This window comes from Rhinopithecus bieti, unplaced genomic scaffold (genome assembly GCF_001698545.2).
Source record: "Rhinopithecus bieti isolate Rb0 unplaced genomic scaffold, ASM169854v2 scaffold_15296, whole genome shotgun sequence".
Classification (NCBI taxonomy): Eukaryota; Metazoa; Chordata; class Mammalia; order Primates; family Cercopithecidae; genus Rhinopithecus; species Rhinopithecus bieti.
Window position 1 is genome coordinate 2,344,285 of NW_016809075.1, and position 19,893 is coordinate 2,364,177.

A 19,893-nucleotide genomic window follows, 5' to 3' on the forward strand; every position below is an offset into this window, starting at 1 on the left:
CGCCGCCAGGCCGGGCCGGAGACGGGGGCGGCTGCTCGGGGCCCGCCTCTCCCCACTCGCGGGCTGCGCTGGACCGGGTGCGGGGCTCGGAGCGCGCGGGGGCACGGAGCCCCGACTTCTCGGCTAGAGTGCCGCGAGCCGAGAGCGGCAGCCCCACCTTCTGCGGCCGGCACCGCCTCGACTGCGGTTCCTTCCCTCGAAGCCCAGACGCCGGCTGCCTTCAGGCCGACCCCGTCTGGACTGGCGCCCTGCTTTCTGCCAGCTCCAGGCCCTCCGGCGCCCACGGGAAAAGTTTGCGGGAGGCATTTTTTTGCGTTCGGAACCGGGCGCTCCTGGGCCACTGCGGGCCCTACTCAGCTCGGAGGGACCCGGGCTCGTTGCATCCTCCTTTCCGTAGTCCCCTGAGGCCCCGCCGGCTGCCTGGGAGAACTTCCCTGCGGGAAGTCCCTTGCGGGTGTAGCCGCGAGATGTCTCTCGGCGACCGCCCGGCTGCCCGCCCCGGCGAAGGGCGCAAGGAGGGGAGTAAGCCGAGACTCGGGCGGCTTCTGGTCTCGGGCGGTCCCCGACTCTCACTGCGGACCCGGGTCACGGTGGGTCCCTGCCCCGTCGTCTGATGATGGGGCAGAGGAATGGGACATTTGGATTTGGGCCACCAGCCTCATCTGGATAGATGCCACTGAAACCTGATGGTTCCGGAGGGCGCGTCTGCAGACCCTTCAGAGCCCCCCTCCACTGACACTGGCCTGGAGGTCCGCACACGTGCCTCTGCTGGGAGACCACACTCTGCCTCCCACCGACTGCTGATGCCCCCTTGAGTCGCCGGCGTAGGACGGGAGAGACTCCCTGCTCATTCCCGCGTCTCTCTCCTCCATCCCTTCCGCGTTTCCTCTGGGCTTGGATTCTTTGCAGAGGGAGCCCTGTTCTCGGCCACGTCTGCACCTTTTCTGCTTCTTGCTGAATCTGAATCCAAATTGTCCCCCTCAGAACGAATCTGTGGTTCTGCTAAAACCGCTTAGTGGCCAAAGCGGGATTCTTGCAGCCAGGCCCTTCAGGGAAGCCGGCTCTTTGCACCTCCACCCCCTTTTCTTGGAAGCCTTATTTTGTTGGCTGTGGCGGGTTTATATATTTTAGACTTAGCAGGTTTTTGTCCTATTCTTAGTATCTCCTGTACATTTTTATTCCGGTTTAGTGTTCGGATGCACGATCTCTTTCTCCTTAGAAATTCTAAACTGTAGCATGTGAAATAAAATGACATGGAAACGGCAGTTCCCAGAGAATCCGCCTAGATGCTCAGCGAGAACTGGAGCTGCTCCAGTGGCAACGAATTCTGCACCTCTGTTGCAGTTTCTCCCCCTGTTCTCACATAACTAGATTCCATTTAAGAGGTGAGGACAGGGGACATCACGAGCACGGAGCAAAACCTCTCACTTTTATTATAGCGTGTGTTCATTACCTTTGCCCCTCTCCAGCTAATATTGTAGGATTTAAAAATTCCATATTGAAGAAAGACAGAAGCCTGGGTTGAGCTTATTTTTGTAGCATTGCAGGTCATCTGTAAGAGCTGGCCTGTTTCTCCCTACCCCATAAAATAATAGGAGGGAAAACAGTGCTAGGGTGAGTTCATATTTAGCATCATTTTGTAGTTCATGTTCAAGTGTGAAAAGCCCTTCTGAATTCATTCTTAAGGTTATTTTTCTCTGGTCAACGGAATTTCATTTTCCATTATGTGATAGCATGAAAGCATTGACTGTTTGTAAACTGTCACTGTTTGAGAGCGTGGCATATCACACACAGCCTCTCTGTTAGGATGAACCCTATTCCCCAAAGAACCCGGTGCTGTGTGGCATTGAGAGCTGAACGTCAATGTGACATTCTTTTGTTTGACCTCTTCCTGATGGCAACCAGTATATGGTGAATAAGTGATTTTTGTTAAGTAAACCAGAACGTTACCTGGGGAGGTTTATTGTAGGATTTTGTGTTTGTTTTTTGTGTTATTTTTTTTTCTTATGGTGCTGCATTTTTCCAATATTGATTTTTATATCCTTTGGGAATGGGTTGAATGCAGCTACCTCTTTCCTGCTGGTGAGAGGAACTGGGGAGGTGGAAGCCTCAGCACTTGCCTGCTGTGTATCTCTGCATCCTGCCTGACTTGCTTTCTTTCAGGCCTAAATACCTATAGGCTGTCTGTAGAGGGGTTGAGGGGTACCTCGGATCTGCACCTGTATTTGGCATTCTCTTTTGTCCTAACTCCCTTTGGAGCTATCAGATGTGATTCCAGACCACCGCTAACTCTCTTCAAAGGTTTGCTTTAAAATCTAGTGTTTTGAGACTTTGGAGGCATTCGCCCCTTACAAGTAATGTAGGCTGGTTCTCAGAAACCTAGCTAGCTCAGAATGTCAGTAACTGCAGTGCCATCTGGTTGAGCTTAAAGTTCAGGGAGCAAGAGCTCTGTGGCCTAAGACCTTTAGGGACTAAACACAAAAATTAGGCCAGGTTTATCTTAATTATTCTTCCCATCCCCCTTGAATACCTATTCTTCTCCCCACAAGTATTTTCCCATCATTCTGTCCATAACCTTAGGGCCCAGCTTAGCCTTAGATAATTATATGTGTCAGCATTTCCCACTACTTCCCCATCTAACAAAAATTTCCCTTTCTTCAGAGAGTTCAAGCTTGACAAACTTAGGAGAAAGGAATTGGAATTAATGCATACTAGTGTAGAAATAACTGATGGCTTCAACCTCTCCAAATGTATTTGTACCTTTCCCCTCTCCAAAATAAATAAAGGATCAGTCCCTCATTAGTACTATGCTTAGTATTCCCAGTCCAAAATTGCAAATATATGAAATTTGAGTGAGTTTAGAAATTCAAATATGGGGGCCAACTATGGGTAGGGATGATCCAGCCCTGCCTGCAAATCTGAGGCCTGTCCTGTCTCTTCAGGCTGCCTTTCTTCCAGCTTTAAAGCACAGCTTCCTGAAAACCTTAGGAATTCTCGCTACATCTTTGTGACTTGTGAGTGTGCCTGCATCCAACATGTGTGGAGGTACCTGTGTGTGAAACATTCACTAGGAACTGAGTCTTTAAACATCATCATACTCCACTTCCCCTTGAGGAGTACAAAGTTTTCCATTCTTAGGATCGGCTATATTTTGAGAAAGGAAAATCAGCAGAAAATAAGAAAAGGTTGAATAGAAATGGGCAAGTCCTTCCATTTTTGGACAGTCTTCCCATTCTACTTATTCCATTTTATTTTTTAACTTTAAAAATTTCATGGAGGAGGCACACACAGGCTCAGATCTGGGGAAGAAGTACTGGTTGTAATGCCGAGAAGTTCTAAATGCCACCTTAGTGGGACAGTCCAGTTGTCCTGGGCTGTCATCTGAAACTCCTCCAGGGGAGTGCTGTGTCACTGGTGGGTGAAGCATGTAGATTGGTCCGCATGTGTGGTCAGGACCAGTTATATTATTGAAACTAGCTGACTTTGGATGGAAAAATAAATGTTATGTGGCTGAAGAGAAAATGGGCATGATTGTCATTCCTCTTAGCACATGAAATCTACTTCTCAAAGGAACCTTGTTTTTACCTCAGTGGATGACAATCTGGAGATTGTTGCTGTCAAATTACCTAGCAAACAAACTGCTTATTTGAGTCAGTACCTAAATGTTATAACTTCACTTATCCTGAAAATCAGTTGGCCACGATGAAAGGAATATTTTTATATCATTTGGGAAAAGGGACATAAATTTTTAAGGGTGCATGGAATCTGCTCATTCTAGGATAGGGCTATAACTGGTGATTGTATAGTTGAAAACTGGAATAGGGTGTGGTTTTTGGCAGCCAAGGAAGATATAGACAAAGGGGCCTGCTATATTTTTATTTAAATTACTTGTACCTGGGCAGAATTTGACAAGAGAGAAGATATTTATCTTTTCCATCCAAGTCCACTCACGAAGGAAGGTTTGGGGAGATTTCCAGAGAGAGAATGGTGATGGTGTTTATGCCTCACATTTGCATTTCATCTACCTTTGATTCTATGTAAGCCTGTAGGTTTCAATTATTTAAAAATCTCTAGGCAGTGAGCTGGGCTCACTTACCAACCTTCTTGACATTCTGGCTTGTTTTGCTCAGGACTTATTCAGCGATGCTTGAGTCTGGATTATAAATGGAACTGAAAAGCTTTAGCAGGGTCCTGATTTTAACTTTTGGTCAGGATGCAGTTTTTGGCAACCAGAGGCTTACTGTGGTACCCAGTTGGATGAATGAGATGGTGTCTTTTATGTGATGCGTAGGTGTGATGTCTCACACTGTGTGATATTTTACAGATTGGCACCTGAGCTTTCATTACCAATTCCTTCATTCTTTGGAGCTGCTCTGATGAGGCTGCTCAACCTCTGAAAGTTGTGTTGTGGGTTGTTTCACCAGAGATGGTGTAATAAGCTCCTGTTCATGTAAATGCATGGCTGAAAATCTGGTGCTCTGTGCAACTAAGAGATGCTGTATATGATCTATAGTCAAAGGAGAAGGATAAACATATAAATCAAGATCATTCTGAAGACATTTTAGTCTTTGACCCCAGGCAGTTGTGGGCATTGCCTGGGAATTGTCATGAATTTCTGTTGTTGTCGAGGACTCTCCATGTTGAAAGCATAGAAGATAAAAATAAAACTTGTCTTATACATGGCCTACCTGGGAAGCTACCTCTAGTTTTAGTAGGTTTGCCCCACTTTAATATTCTGAGAATTTTTTGACATGTGCTTGCTAAAAAGGATGTGTATACTATAGAACAGAAAAAGGAGGGAAGGAGACGTGGCTTATAATTTGGGCCTGGAGGCTATTGGTGGATATGGTTAAAGAGAAATGGTTCTTCTCCTGCTAATTGTTGGGGGAGCAGTGAGGTCATTTGTAGACTGACTCTTTGCTTTGGGCAAAACCCAGTCCACCAGTTGGGACTGTGCTGGTGAATGAATGCAAATCAATGCTCACAGCTGAGGAGCCTGAAGACCCGGCTGAATGTGGGTGGTTTGTGCTGTTTTCCTAACAGAAAGGCCTTGTGGGCAGGAACAGCATCTACCTGAGGCCAAGCAACTTAACACAGGGGCAAAGGAATGGCCTGGTGTGATATGTCAAGGAGTGGTGGGGTCTGTGGAGATCTTCGAAAGAGGACAGCTGCTCTTACCCTGCAGAAATACGCGGCTCATATTGTCAGAGCCTGTGATTTTTCAAGGGGTGCCAGAAAGCTTGATTTTCATGTGAAATCTTCTAATTGTTAAAACACAGTGTGGGCCAAACAAAACACATCTTGGCCCACGGGCTGTTAGTTTGCAATCTTTGGGTAAGAAATTGTAGCTCTCGCTGTGGGTTTCTTAGTAAGGAAATGTCTAACTTCCCTTTCTCCTTGTTTTTGTCAGGCTTACTAGAAAGCAGCACCCGCCTGAAACCTCATGAAGCCCAGAACTACAGGAAGAAGGCATTGTGGGTGTCCTGGTTCTCCATCATTGTCACCCTGGCCCTCGCAGTGGCTGCCTTTAGTGAGTATCAAGGGTCTCGTCAGCCAATATGTGCTGCTGTTGCCTGTTTTATTCTCTAATTCCTGTGGGATGTGCTTTTGCTTTTAGTTGACTATTATTGATGAGTAAATTCTTTTAGATGGTTGGATAGTCAGAGGACTTATAAATTAGTAAAATAGCTTCTGTCCTCTGCAGAGGAAAGACTGGTAAGAAGATGAGGTGGAGAGCGACTGGGAGCCTTGGCTCTCATCAGTATGCGGGCTTGCGGAAGTAGATGCTGGCTGCTAGCTGAATAGTGAAAATACTCTTGCTGGATGCCTTCAGCTTGGGCTGACACGTGACACATATATATCCTTAAGATTCTTATTTTGAGCCTAATGCAAGAAGATGGGTGTAATATTGCAGTGAGCCCTCTCCTTTTCCCTGATCGTATCTGTGTAAGGCTTGGAGGAAAATCCTATGCACATTTTAGTGAAAGTGTAATGGGAGGGTCTTCTCTCAAGTTTTCGGTGGCCATGGAAACAAAAACATGTATTGCAATTAAGAAAAACTAAGGAAGTGGAACAGTTTCTGCCAGATAATCCTGTTTGGGGGTTAGGAAGGCCGATGGCATGTGTTTTCTCGACTAACATTTTGCAGCCTATGGAAATGTACGTGTGCTATTTATTCTTATGAATTGTGCAGTGACTCACAAGCCTAAGCAGTGTCAGTTACAGCTCAACCTTGGTAGAAACCCGAGTGGGGTGTGTGTGTGTGTGTGTGTGTGTGTGTTTTGATGCTAGGGAAAAGACTGCATTTTGTGACGAATTTATTACCTAACAGAAAGATCTATTTTCTCAGTGATAGGCATCACACAAGGTGTCTCCTGTGACAACCCTCAGATTAGGAGAAAAAAGCCCATGTCTGCTAGAAGACAAGTTATGTGTGCGTGTTGCTTAAAATTCTATTCTGCAAGGTTAGATCTGCTGCTGGAAGTTGGGTTGGCTCCCAAGAGGGAGTATTAAAATTTGACCAAATGCTCCCTGCAAAACTAGGCATATATTACTTTAAGCAATTTATATTGGAAAGACTGTACCATATCTTGGCTGTAAAACAGCCAAACATTTAGAAGTGGAGGGCAATGCATTCCCAAGTATAAACATTTTTACCGGTGAGCCAGAAATCTAATCAAGGGGAATTCTGATTCCTGAAAATAGCTACTCCTTCCCCTTGCCCCCAGTTTTTAAATGCTGAAACAAGAATAACAAGATGGATTGATGTCCCTAGGGGATAATTTGGTTGCGGGGGCTGGTGGAGGACTTTGGATCAGACACCATAATTTGCATATGTAAAGAAAAAGGAAAGGAACGAAGGGAGGCGATTTACAAACAGAATAATAGTAACTCAGACTCGTCCATGTGCCTGATAAAGCTGTTTTGATTTATCACGTGGGTGTTTGAATGAAGACTGAATGTGAAGAAATATTGGGCAAGTCTTTCTTCTGGGAAAGTAATATTACATTTGCTGTACTTAAGTCTCATCATAGACAAAAATTATGAGGAAATTTTGGTTTCACATGTTACACCTGATCAGTTGGGTTATCTTAAAACCGTTGTTCATTTCCTTTAATAAAGAAAGACAGTTGCATAGTGCATACAGAAGTAGAATGTGGCTTTGTGGAAAGGGCTTCTCTTTCTTTTTCTTTTAAAAATGATTTTACACCTTCTTTGCAGCAAGTATTTAATTTAAATCCTCTAACTTTTAGCCAATAAAATGTTGGTATCGGCATATGATATCATGATTTGTGTTATCTATAGTACGTTCAATTTGTTCTCATGTTACTTACAGTTTGTTCTGGTTTCGTCAAACCAAAGAATGTAGAAGGTGAATTGTATTTTCCTCCACTTTAACTACAGAGTAGCTTTAGTGTTTGTGTGTGTGTTTGTGTTTCATATTTTAAACCCTTGATGTGGTCTCTGATTGTGTTGTTAGGGTTGTTGATTTTACTATTTAGTTTCCTAAATGTATTTCTACTATGCAGTATTTAAAATCTCTTCCAAAGCATCATTTATATGGTGCCAGACTTTTGTGAAATTCTTTTCCTAGTTTTGAATGGAAATAAACAGAGATTAAGCAATATAAACTGACTTTCGAAGTTATGTTTAAATGAGTGTCTAAGGTAAAAGGGAACATTTCAAAATGGCAATAAAGATTTTGTAAAGTGTCACAAAACTTCCAGTCCTACTCTTCAAGGAAGGAGGTAGTTAACAGAGATGGATGAAACGCAATGCTCTGACTTCCTGCACCTCTCTCCAAACCAGTGAAATGGCTGAATTGAATCAATTAGTATTTTTAAGAGGATTGCTGTAGAATTACTGTATATGATGCTTTGGTGTGGCGGAGAAGTTTTGGAGTGTGTGCATGTGTGTTGTGTGTGTGTACGTGTGTTGGCGGGAGTGTTAAACATGATGAAGAGAAAGCGACTGTATTTATGGACATGGCTTCTTGCTACTGTTGGATGGTGAAAAATTTGGGGCAGGAAGATCATCCATCCTTGTGTGGAATCAGAACTCAAGACTGAAATAAATGAACTGAGAGATTTTTTAAAACTTTTTTTTTTAGTTAGGTGGAAGGACAATATTTCTTGGAAAACGATAAATTTTATCTGAAGATTTACATACAAGGCCGAGATCTCATATATTTTATAAACAATTACACTTTTGGGGGGTAATCAGGTCATCCTATGGCCATTCTCTTGCTAAGGGAGTTGTCTTGGAGTCACATCTCCTGGGGTCAGCTGGAGTTCCTGTCTTTACCTCCTTAGCTGCCATTTTCTATTTATTTAATAATGGTTACTGATTTTTAGCTGAGTATCTTCTGAAGAAATGCTGTGGGCTCTTTTGAGTTTGGAAATGAGGAGGGTAGATACAAGTTGGGGGGCACATCTCTTTTTCTCGGTCAACTGGAAAGATTCGTATTTTTACCTGACATGTGCATTGTAGGTTGTGAACCTGAAAGTCTCTGAGACAGGGCTCAATCAGTTGAGAAAGTTTATTTTGCCTAGGTTAAGGACACGCTTGTGACACAGTCTCAGGAGGTCTGAAAACATGTGCCTGAGGTGGTTGGGGTGCAGCTTGCTTTTATACTCTTTAGGGAGACATAATATATCAATGAATATTTGTAAGGTGTATACTGATTTGATCTGGAAAGTTGGCACAACTGGAAGTGGATGACTTCCAGGTTATAGGTAGATTAAAAAATGTTCTGCTTGGCAATTGGTTGAAAGACTTAAGTTATTATCTAAACACCTGGAATCAATAAAAATGAATCTCTGGATTCTGATAAGGGATTATGGAGACCAAAGTTTTATCATGCAGATGAGGCCTCCAGGTAGCAGACTTCAGAGAGAACAGACTGTAAATGTTTCTTATCAGACTTAATGTCTGCGTTGATGCTAATGCTGGTCAGCTTTTCCTGAATTCCAGAAGGGAGGCGGGTACAGTGAGTGTCCTCTGAGTCCCCTTTCCCATCACGGCTGGAAACAGTTTTTCAGGTTAACTTTGGAGTGCCCTTGGCTGAGAAGAGAGGTCCATTCAGATGGTTGGGGAGCCTTAAAATTTTATTTGTGGTTTACAAGTTAAAGATTGTTACCCTTCATCTCCTATAAGCTTCCAGGTAATCAATATACCATGTCTTCTCAAGTTAGTAGTTTCTAAAAGATCTGATGATAAAACTAGCTTATATCAGTATTACTGAGTTATTTGTTATAAATCACATATGTAATTATGGTTGGCATTCATATGTCTGGGATAGTTTGAAAAATTAGGTGGACTTTTGAAGTTTGTGCCTTGAGTATGCTTTGAGAGGGACATGAACTATTTTTTAATGTGAACTATTTTTGATAATACTTGGTAATGTAGTGATTTTGGATCTGTTCAAATGCTGATATAAAACCAGATGGTAATACATCTTGAATATTTCAGAGAGAGCTCTAGTTTGGTTTTAAAATTCATTCTGTTTATAATCGGTAGGCAGCATGGAAAAAATGGCAATCCTGTTATGACCAAATGTGAAAAAAAGTCTGTTCTAATAATGAAGCTAGAAAGAGAACAGAAGTTCTGTCTCAAAACTCAGGGTTTTGACACCATTGATATCTTTGTTACAGTGATTTAGGAAAATGCATTCTGACTCTGTTTATCAGGTTTGAGTGCAAGTTAATTTTTAGGCACTCAATGCATGTTCTGTGGGAAATGAAGGCATATTTGAAACATTCTCAGGGGAAAACCTTTCCTAAGATACACAGCTCCATTAGAGAAGTACTCCAAACCCTGATCTTCTCAGAAAAAGCTCACTCAAAAGCTAGGTCCAGCTGACCGGGAGCAGTGGCTCATACCTGTAATCCCAGCACTTTGGGAGGCCAGGGAGACAGATCCTGAGGTCAGGAGTTTGAGACCAGCCTGGCCAATATGGTGAAACCCTGTCTCTACTAAAAAGAAAATACAAAAATTAGCCTATATTTTTGGCTAATATAATATAGGCACACGGCCTATAGTGTGCCTATAGTCCCATCTACTCGGGAGGCTGAGGCAGGAGAATCGCTTGAACCCAGGAGATGGAGGTTGCAGTGAGCAAGGATCATGCCACTGCACTCCAGCCTGGGCGACAGAGCAAGACTCTGTCTCAAAGTAAATAAATAAATAAATAAACAAGCAAACAAATAAGGTGCAGCTGTAGATTTAAGAACTAGAAAAACACTTTGGAAAGGAGTGATTTTCTTTTTAGATGTGGATATTTTAAAATCATTTATTTGATTTTAATGTAAACTCTTAACCCTTAAAATGGTAAGATATGTATTTTATTCTTTCTAAATTATGAGACTAATAGTTGAGAGATAAAATGAAATTGCACGATTCTTCTATAAACTCAGCAAAAAATGTTTGAGAACTTTCTTAGGTGTTCTCTCATCTGATAGACACACTGGGAGATGGAAAAGACATAAGACTCTTCAGGCACTTTCTGGTGTGCTGAGAGTAACATGGACATAGTTGCAGTGGCCTTAAAGGTCTGGCCTTGGCCAGGTTTGGTGGCTCATGCCCGTAATCCCAGCCCTTTGGGAGGCTGAGGCGGGTGGATCATTTGAGGTCAGGAGTTTGAGACCAGCCTGGCCACACCATGAGATCAGCCATGGTGAGATCCTGTCTCCACTAAAAATACAAAAATTTGCCAGTGTGGTGGTGCGTGCCTGTAATCCCAGCTACTCAGGAGGCTGAAGTAGGAGAATCACCTGAACAGGGGAGGCAGAGTTGCAGTGAGCTGAGATCGTGCCATTGCACTCCAGCCTGGGAGACTCTGTCTCAAAAAACAAACAAACAAACAAACAAACAAACAAACAAACAAAACAGGTCTGGCCTGCCCTGACTTTTGTCCCCCTTTTTTCCTCAAACTTCTTCTCCTCAGGACTGGAACCCACGTCCTTTAGGCAACCCATTTCACGGATCTCACATGACAGCCTCCTCACTGACAACTCCCCTCCCCAAAGAGGGCATACCAACTGCAGGCGCCCGTTCCTGCAGAGCAGTTTTATCCATGACACTGCCAGTTTCCTTCATCACGGTTCTTCCCTTTGTGCCCTCCTCCATGCATGAAGGCTGTGAAGCCCTTGTCTCTTCTGCCCGTGTCCCTAAACTCACCTGTTTCCCCTACTCCTGAAATACTTCCATGACCCAAGACCTTAACCGTGCAAGCTGGCATTCTGCATGTGGAATGATCCTTTGTGTAGTTTGCTGGTCATGTATTTATTTTACTGAAAAAAGCAGAATGTACACAAGATAAAAATTCCTGAGACCAAAGGAGCACAATCCAAATCTCTGTCCTGTCCTAAAGTCTCTCTCTCCTGCCGGCAACCTTTGTTACCAGTGTCTTAACTGCTCTTCAAGACATTTTCTACGCATGTCCAGGCCCAGGCATGGTGCCTGCATACACTTCTGGCCGCTCCTCATGTCAGATGTGGCATCTAATCCTTGCTGGACTTTTCGCAGCCCCGGGCCTCTTCACAAGCTCCTGTGTCCACCTCCTTGTATGAGGTGGAACCATTGTGGAGAATCTGCAGGAATATTTTCCTGACAAGCGTCTGGCTGCCGCCGCTGAAGCAAGCAATGGTATAGGGGCCAGGGGATGTGGGCAGGAAGTTTGAGAGCCACATCCTGGCGGTGTTCTGAGGGATAGTGTGCTCCCCGTGGGTGTGCTCAGGACGATAAACCCGGAGGCTGCTTCTGAGAGGTGGAGACCAGGAGGGAGGAATAGGCAGACCAGCGGTTTGGGAACTTTGCCCTGACAACTCTCCCTCCCTCTGCATTCTGCCTTCATACCCTGTAGCCACGTGATCAGGGATTCTGTACCTGTCACCCTCTGTGCTGTGAGCTCAGACAGCACATGGAGTGCGGAGGCATATTTCAGACAGGCCACTTTGCTTACCACGAGGTCCTTCATGATCTTGTCCCCTTCCTCCTGGCTGGCTTCACCTCCTCCCATCCCCACGCACTGCCGGCTGCAACCCCCAGAGGCTCCTTGTGGGCACCACAGGCTGTGTCCTGTTTCTTGCCCCAAACCCACGTACCTGCTCTTCCCTTCATCTCAGATGCCTTTGGTTCCTGACCTCCATGCTTCATTTTCTAGCAAAAGTTTACTTATCCCTCAAGATCAAGATGAAAGATCACCTTTTCTGGGAAGCCTTCCAGGCTGATTGGAATGCCTCCCTTCCCCCATAGCCCCATGGACACCCATAGATCAGGAACTCGATGCACGATACTTGAATCATCTTGTTATTGCTTTTGACTCTAATGTGCACTCCTCCACACCAGGGCCCGTCTTCTTCAGGCAGTGTTCTCAGCCGCTAACACAGTGGACACTCAGACACTGGTTGGACTGGAGTCAGTTCTGCCCTGCTTGGGCACTGTGGTTGCAGCAGGCTGAGGATGTACATTTGCACGTAGAGATGCCAGACAAAGGAAACAAAGAGAGCATCTTCAACTTTGTAAATGGTGGGGATGCAGGAGCTCATTCTCTCACCCCTCCTGCTTACTGCACTGCCCAGCATCCCCCCAGCCCCTGATTGAAGCATCCAGGCTTCTACTGACAGGGACTCGCCTGAGGCTGTTAGGAGGACTCATCTCCCTGAGTCTCCGCTTACAGTGGGCTGCTGTTTCCAGCCAGGAGTGGGGGAGGGGTCTCAGCAGCTGCCTGCCTGCCCTGCCTGCCTTCTCAGTGCCTTCTTCACACAGCGTTTAATTGGAAGCGCGGCCAGGGTGCATTAGCACTAGGTGCCCCTGTCGCACAGCCATGGCGGTGACACAGGGTAGCTGGGCAGTGAGCCCCAGGTGGGCTCATCTCATGCCCAGGGTCCCTTGTCCCTTCTTGCTTGGGTCCTTGCTGGCAGGGGCCCTTTGGGACATTTGTCAGGGTTTTTCCTCTTGCCTCTCAGTCTTTTTCCCATCATATTTGTTAAGCAGTTGGTTGAGAAGGGGCTTTCTGGTCTGTGGATATCCCAGGGCTGTAATTTGGTCCTCTAGGAATTGCCTCTGTCAGGTGAATTTCTGGTGTAGCTCCCTTTTGGACAAGAGGTGACTTCCCAGTGCCTTGTGCTGTGGGTTGAGATGCGGAAGTCTTGACAAACAGAAGGAACAGAGGAAGCCAGAGGTAGGGAGGGAACCCCTGCTCCTAACCCCAGCAGGGGAAACTCTTACTCCCTGTCCACCTTCTCCCATGTCTGATGTCCATGCCTCCTTCCTGCTGGCGAATGTGGGAAGTCCAAGATCAAGGTGTCAGCAGGGTTGGCTTTCTTCTGAGGCCTCGCTCGTTGGCTCGTAGATCACCATCTTCTCCCTGTGCCTTTGCGTGGTTGTCCCTCTGTGTGTGTCTGTGTCCTCATTTCCTCTTACTATGAGGACACCAGACATATTGGATTAGGGCCCACCTTAATGACCTCACTTTAACTTAATTACCTCTTTAAAGACCGCATCTCCAAGTACAACTGCATTTTGAGGTACTGGGGGTTAGGGCATCAACATTTGAATTCTCTTTTTTTTGAGACGGAGTCTTGCTCTGTTGCCCAGGCTAGAGTGCAATGGCATGATCTCAGCTCACTGTAACCTCCACCTCCCAGTTTCAGGCAATTCTCCTGCCTCAGCCTCCTGAGTAGCTGGGATTACAGGCACATGCCACCAAGCCTGGCTAATTTTTGTATTTTTAGTAGAGCCAGGGTTTTGCCATGTTGGCCGGGCTGGTCTCGAACTCCTGACCTCAGGTGATCTGCCCCCGCTCAGCCTCCCAAAGTGCTAGGATTACAGGCGTGAGCCACCACACCCGGCCTCAACATTTGAATTTTGAGGACACACAATTCAGTCAGTAGCAAATGCTTTGGCCAGCACCAGGCGGATAGAGGAAACTAGTAATAAATTCCTTAAAAGGACTTTACTTTCAATGAAAGTGTGGACTAGAATAAACACCTCCAGCAGCCCAGAGACAATGAAGAGCTCATCTGTGTCAGAGTATTTCTGTGTGGACTGAGGAGGGGATGAGCGTGGGGGAGCCTTCACTGGAATTCAGAACCGTGAGACTGACCTCATGTACATTTGTGTTTGGAATTTTTGTAGGTCGATTCCCTGGGAAATAGACTCGGAGACTCAGTTTCCCTCCAGGAGGTTTATTGGCAGTGGGGTGAGGGGCTGAGGGAGGCTGTCAGGAAGAACACCTGCGGGGAGCCAGAACTGGCAGAGGGGAGGTTGAACCGCAGTGTTCTTGCCTTAGAGGCTTGTCCCACAGGGATCTGGAAGCTGAGATGGCTTCCAGGTGAAGCATGGGGGCCAGACCAGTCTTTGGCGTGGGCTGCCGCAGGGACATGTACAACCACGGGGAGGCAGCGTCCTTCAGTGGAGGGGGGTTCTGGGAAAGGGATGCGGCCATCAGCAGTCCTCATTCCTGGCAGCTGGGGAAATGAGTGCCCAGGTCCAGGAGGAGAATTTAGGAGACACACCAGGGCATCCATTCTGGGAATGTATACCCTGAACTTAGCTTGGGGGCCCTCAAGCTGAGATAGTAACATGGACATGGTCCTAGGTTGGAAATACCCCTGGAGCACCTGAAAGAAGCAAGTGCAGAGGAACTTTGACTAAGGCCCAGCAGGTGTCCGTGCAGGCAGCCCCACCAAAGGTGAGCTCACAATCCAATACTAGAAAACTCCCGAGAAGAGGAGCCACCATGATTGAGTGTCATACAGATGGCATGATTAGACCTGAAACTCTAGATGACAGAAGTAGCTGACAAAATCTGTAAAATAAGTGTGTTTAATATGAGTAGAAAATAAGAAAGGAATCAAATACACAAATGCTGAAAAGAGCGGCTGGAGAATAACCAAATAAAGACATTTTCAATTTTTTTTCTTTTTTACTCTCTAACATGGATGTAGTTATAAGAATGTTAAGAATGACAGCAGCCCCCATTTTCCATCCCTCTCTCCTCTCTATTTCCCCCTCATTGTCCTCCCAGCAACCTCTTCACCTCTTATAGTTAGTTCTTGTATTTACTTGTGTAAATAACAGGGTTCCAATGCTAATTCTTAATTTATTTTTCAAGTTTAGGCATTATTTGTTAACTTCCCCAAATGGAAGGAAATAATTTACTCTTTTATCCTCTTGGCTCCACACAAGCAGACTGACTTCCTGCATTTCCATCCTTGTATCATAGTTATGGTTTTCATTATTATGACTATGTAAATCCTCCTCCTAGAGCCATAGGGTGAAGTACGATGACTTCTTCCTTGCACAATTTTTTATTTTTTCTGGATTTCATGTCTGTTTTGTTTATTCCTATGTTTACTTTTCTATGAATTTATTTCTTATTAAACTTTCATTCAGCATTTCTTTTCTAACCTCAGCTTCTCTGTGATATTTTCAGATGCAGAGGTAATTCTATCAGTTTCTTCTTGAAGAAACCTCTCTTGGAGCACCTGACCTCCTGTAACGGTTCTGGTTGCCCGTTTCAGCTAGTGCAAAGCTGCAGCTCAGAGTCTTCCTTCCCAACCTTTTTTGGGATTTCCTTGATTTTTTTCTCTTCTGTTGGAAGCCCTGTTTCCAGGATGCCATGTTTTTCTCTTCTCTGGTTTACTCCCTTTTAGGGCAAACACATCTACTCCTAGCTCCCTAGGTAAGGTCGCACTGGAGGTGTAGCTTTCAAGCCATTTAATGCCTGGAATGTCTTTAATATATCCTGACACTGGATTGATAGCTGGATAGAAAATTCTTAGTAGGAAATAATGTTCCTTAAGAGTTCTGAAGACTTTGCTTCATTTTATTGTCATTTGTAGTGTGGCTATGAAAGTCCTAAGATCTTCTGAAACTTACACTTTTGCATGGGACCTGCTGTGGTGGGGGCTGTTTTATCCATACACACCCTACTTCCTATTTCTTTGTCTTTTTTGTTCTACTTCCTGGGAAATTTAATCACCTTTATATTCCTACCTTTCTATTGAGCTTTTCATTTCCATTATCAAGTTAAAACATTATCTGAGTGTATTTCTTTAAAAAATTATCCAACTCTTGTTTTGTGGATCTTTTTTGAAAATTAAATTTTTTATTTTTTATTTTTTATTTTTGGACAGGGTCGCTCCCTGTCACCCAGGCTGGAGTGCAGTGGCACAATCACAGCTCACTGCAGCCTCGACCTTCCAGGCTCAGGTGATCCTCCCACATCAGCCTTCCAAGTAGCTGGGACTACAGGGGCGTGCCACCGCCCCTGGCTAATTTTGGGATTTTTTGTAGAGACGTGGTTTCACCTTGTTGCCCAGGCTGGTCTTGAAGTCCTGGGCTCAAGCAATCTGCCCACTTCAGCCTCCCAAACTGCTGGGATGACAGGTGTGAGCCACTGCTCCCTACCGTGGATCTTTTTAATAGCGGTTATCTTTCTGAAAATATTTTGATGGTTAAAAGTACTTTTCCATTTCTTGCATTGTCTTCCTCCAGGTGCTTCTTTCTCCTGTTGCTTTGGATTTATCATTCATGTTAGGGGAGGAATCCTATGAGTGTGGTCCTAGATAGTCTGTTCTTGTTAAAAATAGGTCATTAAAAGGCTGTCCTGAGCTCCTAGCATGTGGGCAGTGTTCGCTATAGGGTGACATGTTGGACTGTTTTGTTGGTGGATTCCAGTTTTAAACTTTCAGATCCTTCTTTTTGGGCTGCCCAGGGTTCCCTGAGATGGTTTTGCTGAGCCTCTGCTTTGAAGGTGAACTCCTGACTGCTTGAATTTTGGGAGCTGAGTTGAGGATGAGGATGGAGATTTCAGTCTTCTGTTTGAAATTCTTTTTTTTTTTGAGACAGAGTTTTGCTCTTGTCCCCCAGCCTGGAGTGCAGTGGCGTGATCTCAGCTATCTGCAACCTCCGCCTCCCAGGTTCAAGTGATTCTCCTGCCTCAGACTCCAAGGAGCTGGGATTACAGGCACGCGCCACCACGCTTGGCCGATTTTTATATTTTTAGTAGAGATGGGGTTTCACCATTTTGGCCAGGCTGGTCTTGAACTCCTGAACTCCTGACTTAAAGTAATATGCCCACCTCAGCCTCCCAAAGTGTGGGGATTACAGGCACAAGCCACTGTGCCCAGCCTGAAATTCTTTCTTTAGCCTCTTTGAGTTTGGTTTCCCCATCTTTGGCTGAGTTTGGTATTCCTCAAAGAAGAGACTGTTGCACCTTCTCCAGAGAAAAATCCTCCAATCATCCAATAGGAGAGTTGGGGATGGGTGGGTATTGCCCTTCTGGGCAGAGCTGGGGAGGGATTCTGGAGAACTCCTTTTTACACAGGCTTTGAACAAACCTCCCTATTGCCAGTCTTCTCTTTATTATACTGTGCTACCAATTTCTGTTTTATTGGGTGTCCTGAGGTGTAAATTGGGTTGCCTTTTTGCTTTCACACTGCTGTGTTAGGAGTTTGCTTTCTAGAGTCTGTTAAATCAATTACCACTTGCCCATATGCTTTCTAGCTTCTAAAAATTGTTTTTGTTGCCTTTTCCATTTTCTTTTTTTTAAAATTCACTCTGATTTCTTTCTAATTTTATGGTTTTCCTTTTAAATTTAACTTTTAATTTGTTTTGAATTTACTTTGGAGGACCAAAACAACATGTTTAGTGTCTTTGTACATCGTCTGAGCTCCAGATCTGTGCTTCCAACTGCCGGTTAGACCATGTGGATCGTCCCTATGCACCATGCATCTGCATTCATCTAGTTTCCTGGAGAGGTGTCTTCCATTTTTTTTTTTTTTAAACTAATGGTTTTGTCTTTTCATTTTTTACTTTGTTTATTTATTTATTTTTGAGACACAGTTTTGTTCTTGTCACCCAGGCTGGAGTGCAGTGGCGTGATCTCGGCTCACTGCAACCTCTGCCTCCCGGGTTCAAACAATTCTCCTGCCTCAGCCTCCCAAGTAGCTGAGATTACAGTCACCTGACACCACACCTGGTTAATTTTTGTGTTTTTAGTAGAGATAGTGTTTCACCATGTTGGCCAGGCTAGTCTCGAACTCTTTACCTCAGGTGGCCCACCCGCCTTGGCTTTCCAAAGTTCTGGGATTACAGGTGTGACCCACCGTGCCTGGCCACTCTACAACACTTTTGATTATAATATGCTACATGATTTTTTGTACTAGAAAATAAAAAATTGCTGCTATTGAACTATGTGCTATGCTAGTCATTCTGTGAGCTATTAATACTTGATTTTAGAGTTGTTAAAATGTGAAAAAAATTTCACTTTGATAATTTCTATCCTTTTTCATTTAAAAAAAGTGCTGGTCACATCCTACCAAATTCATTTTATGTGTTACTAGTGAGTTGTCACCCTTTGGTTTAAAGAACACTGATCCAGTGGCTCAATGTAGACCCATGCATCCAATAAGGATGTTTGCACATTACGGAATATTTGTAGAAGGTGAGTGCTTCCATCATATGCAAAAGAATTCTCATCATATTCCTAAGAATGTGTATTTTACAATGTTCTCTGACCACAGTGCAATAATAATTTGAAATAAAATATAGCTAAAATACCTCTACATATCATAATACATGTTGGGAAACTAAGCAACACATTTCTGAATAATTCAAGGATAAAATTTATATTAAATATTAAACAATATTTAGAGCTTACAATGAGAAATTGAAAGTTGATAAACAAAACTGTCTAAAACAAGAAGATAAGAAACAGTAAAAACAGTAAATGCAAGATAAATAGAAGAAAGGAAACAATATATTGAAGAATACAAATAAATGAAAGAGAAAAGATATAAGAAATCAACAAAACTAAAAGCTGTTTATTTTAAGACTAATAAATGGGCTTAAGTCTGGTAAGATTGATTGAAAAAGAAAAGAAATGAGTGAAAGGTAATTAGAAGTGAAATGAGGAGTATAATTAGTAATCTGAGAAAATTTAGGAAATGAGACTATTATTTACAATTGTATGCCCATAAATTTGAAGACTTGGATGAAGTGCATAGTTTACTAGAATAACTTGCCATGAATGGTTTATGACCATTAAAGATGTTAATCCAAGACAGTAGTTCACGATCAGAGGTGATTTTGCACCCTCTCCCTTTCCTGGAGACATCCAGAAATGTCAGGAGACACTTCTGTTTGTCACAACTGGGAATGGAGATGCTACTGGTGTCTACTGGGTGGAGGGCAAGAATGCTGTTAAACATCCTACAGTGCACAGGACAGCCCCTCACAGCGAAGAATTATCTGGCTCAAAGTGTCAGTGGTGCCCATGGTTGAGAAACTCTGATCTAGGCCAGCAGTGGCTTTATGGGTGCTTTCATATGTTCAGGGGTCAGATAATCCCAATCTCATGCACTCCATTCTACAGAAAAAGAAGGAAAACTTCCTATATCATTTTGAGATTACTACTACTGTGATACCTAAATCAAAGGCAATAGAGAATTTATAGGTCAGTATCACTAATGAATATAGATTCAAAAAGTCTTTAATAAGACATTGGCAAACTAAATCTCATTGTGTTTATATAAAAATTAATAAATAAATGAACATGCTCAGCACATGTGTTTATTTTTGGAATCTAGGATGGTATAATCAGAATGTTTATTATTTAATTTACCATGTTCATAAAAGATCAGGAGTTCAAGACCAGCCTGGCCAACATGGTGAAACCCCGTCTCTACTAAAAATACAAAAATTAGCTGGGCGTGGTGGCAGGCACCTGTAATCCCAGCTACTTGGGAGGCTGAGGCAGGAGAATCACTTGAACCCGGGAGATGGAGGTTGCAGTCAGCTGAGATTATGCCACTGCACTCCAGCCTGGGTGACAAGAGTGAAACTCCATCTCAAAAAAAAAAAAAAAAAAAAAAAAAATTGGGA

At 43.9% G+C, this 19,893-nt stretch overlaps 1 protein-coding gene across 1 annotated transcript in view; it reads left to right on the forward strand.

The window, feature by feature from the left end:
- The window catches only part of TMEM163 (transmembrane protein 163), a 274,865-nt gene that overhangs the window by 16,715 nt on the left and 238,257 nt on the right, over nt 1-19,893 (forward strand). Inside the window, exons 2-4 of the mRNA XM_017888400.1 lie at nt 10-522; nt 2,943-3,014; nt 5,411-5,530. Of these exons, the coding sequence (XP_017743889.1) occupies nt 10-522; nt 2,943-3,014; nt 5,411-5,530 (705 nt within the window). The remainder of the gene's footprint in view (nt 1-9; nt 523-2,942; nt 3,015-5,410; nt 5,531-19,893) is intronic.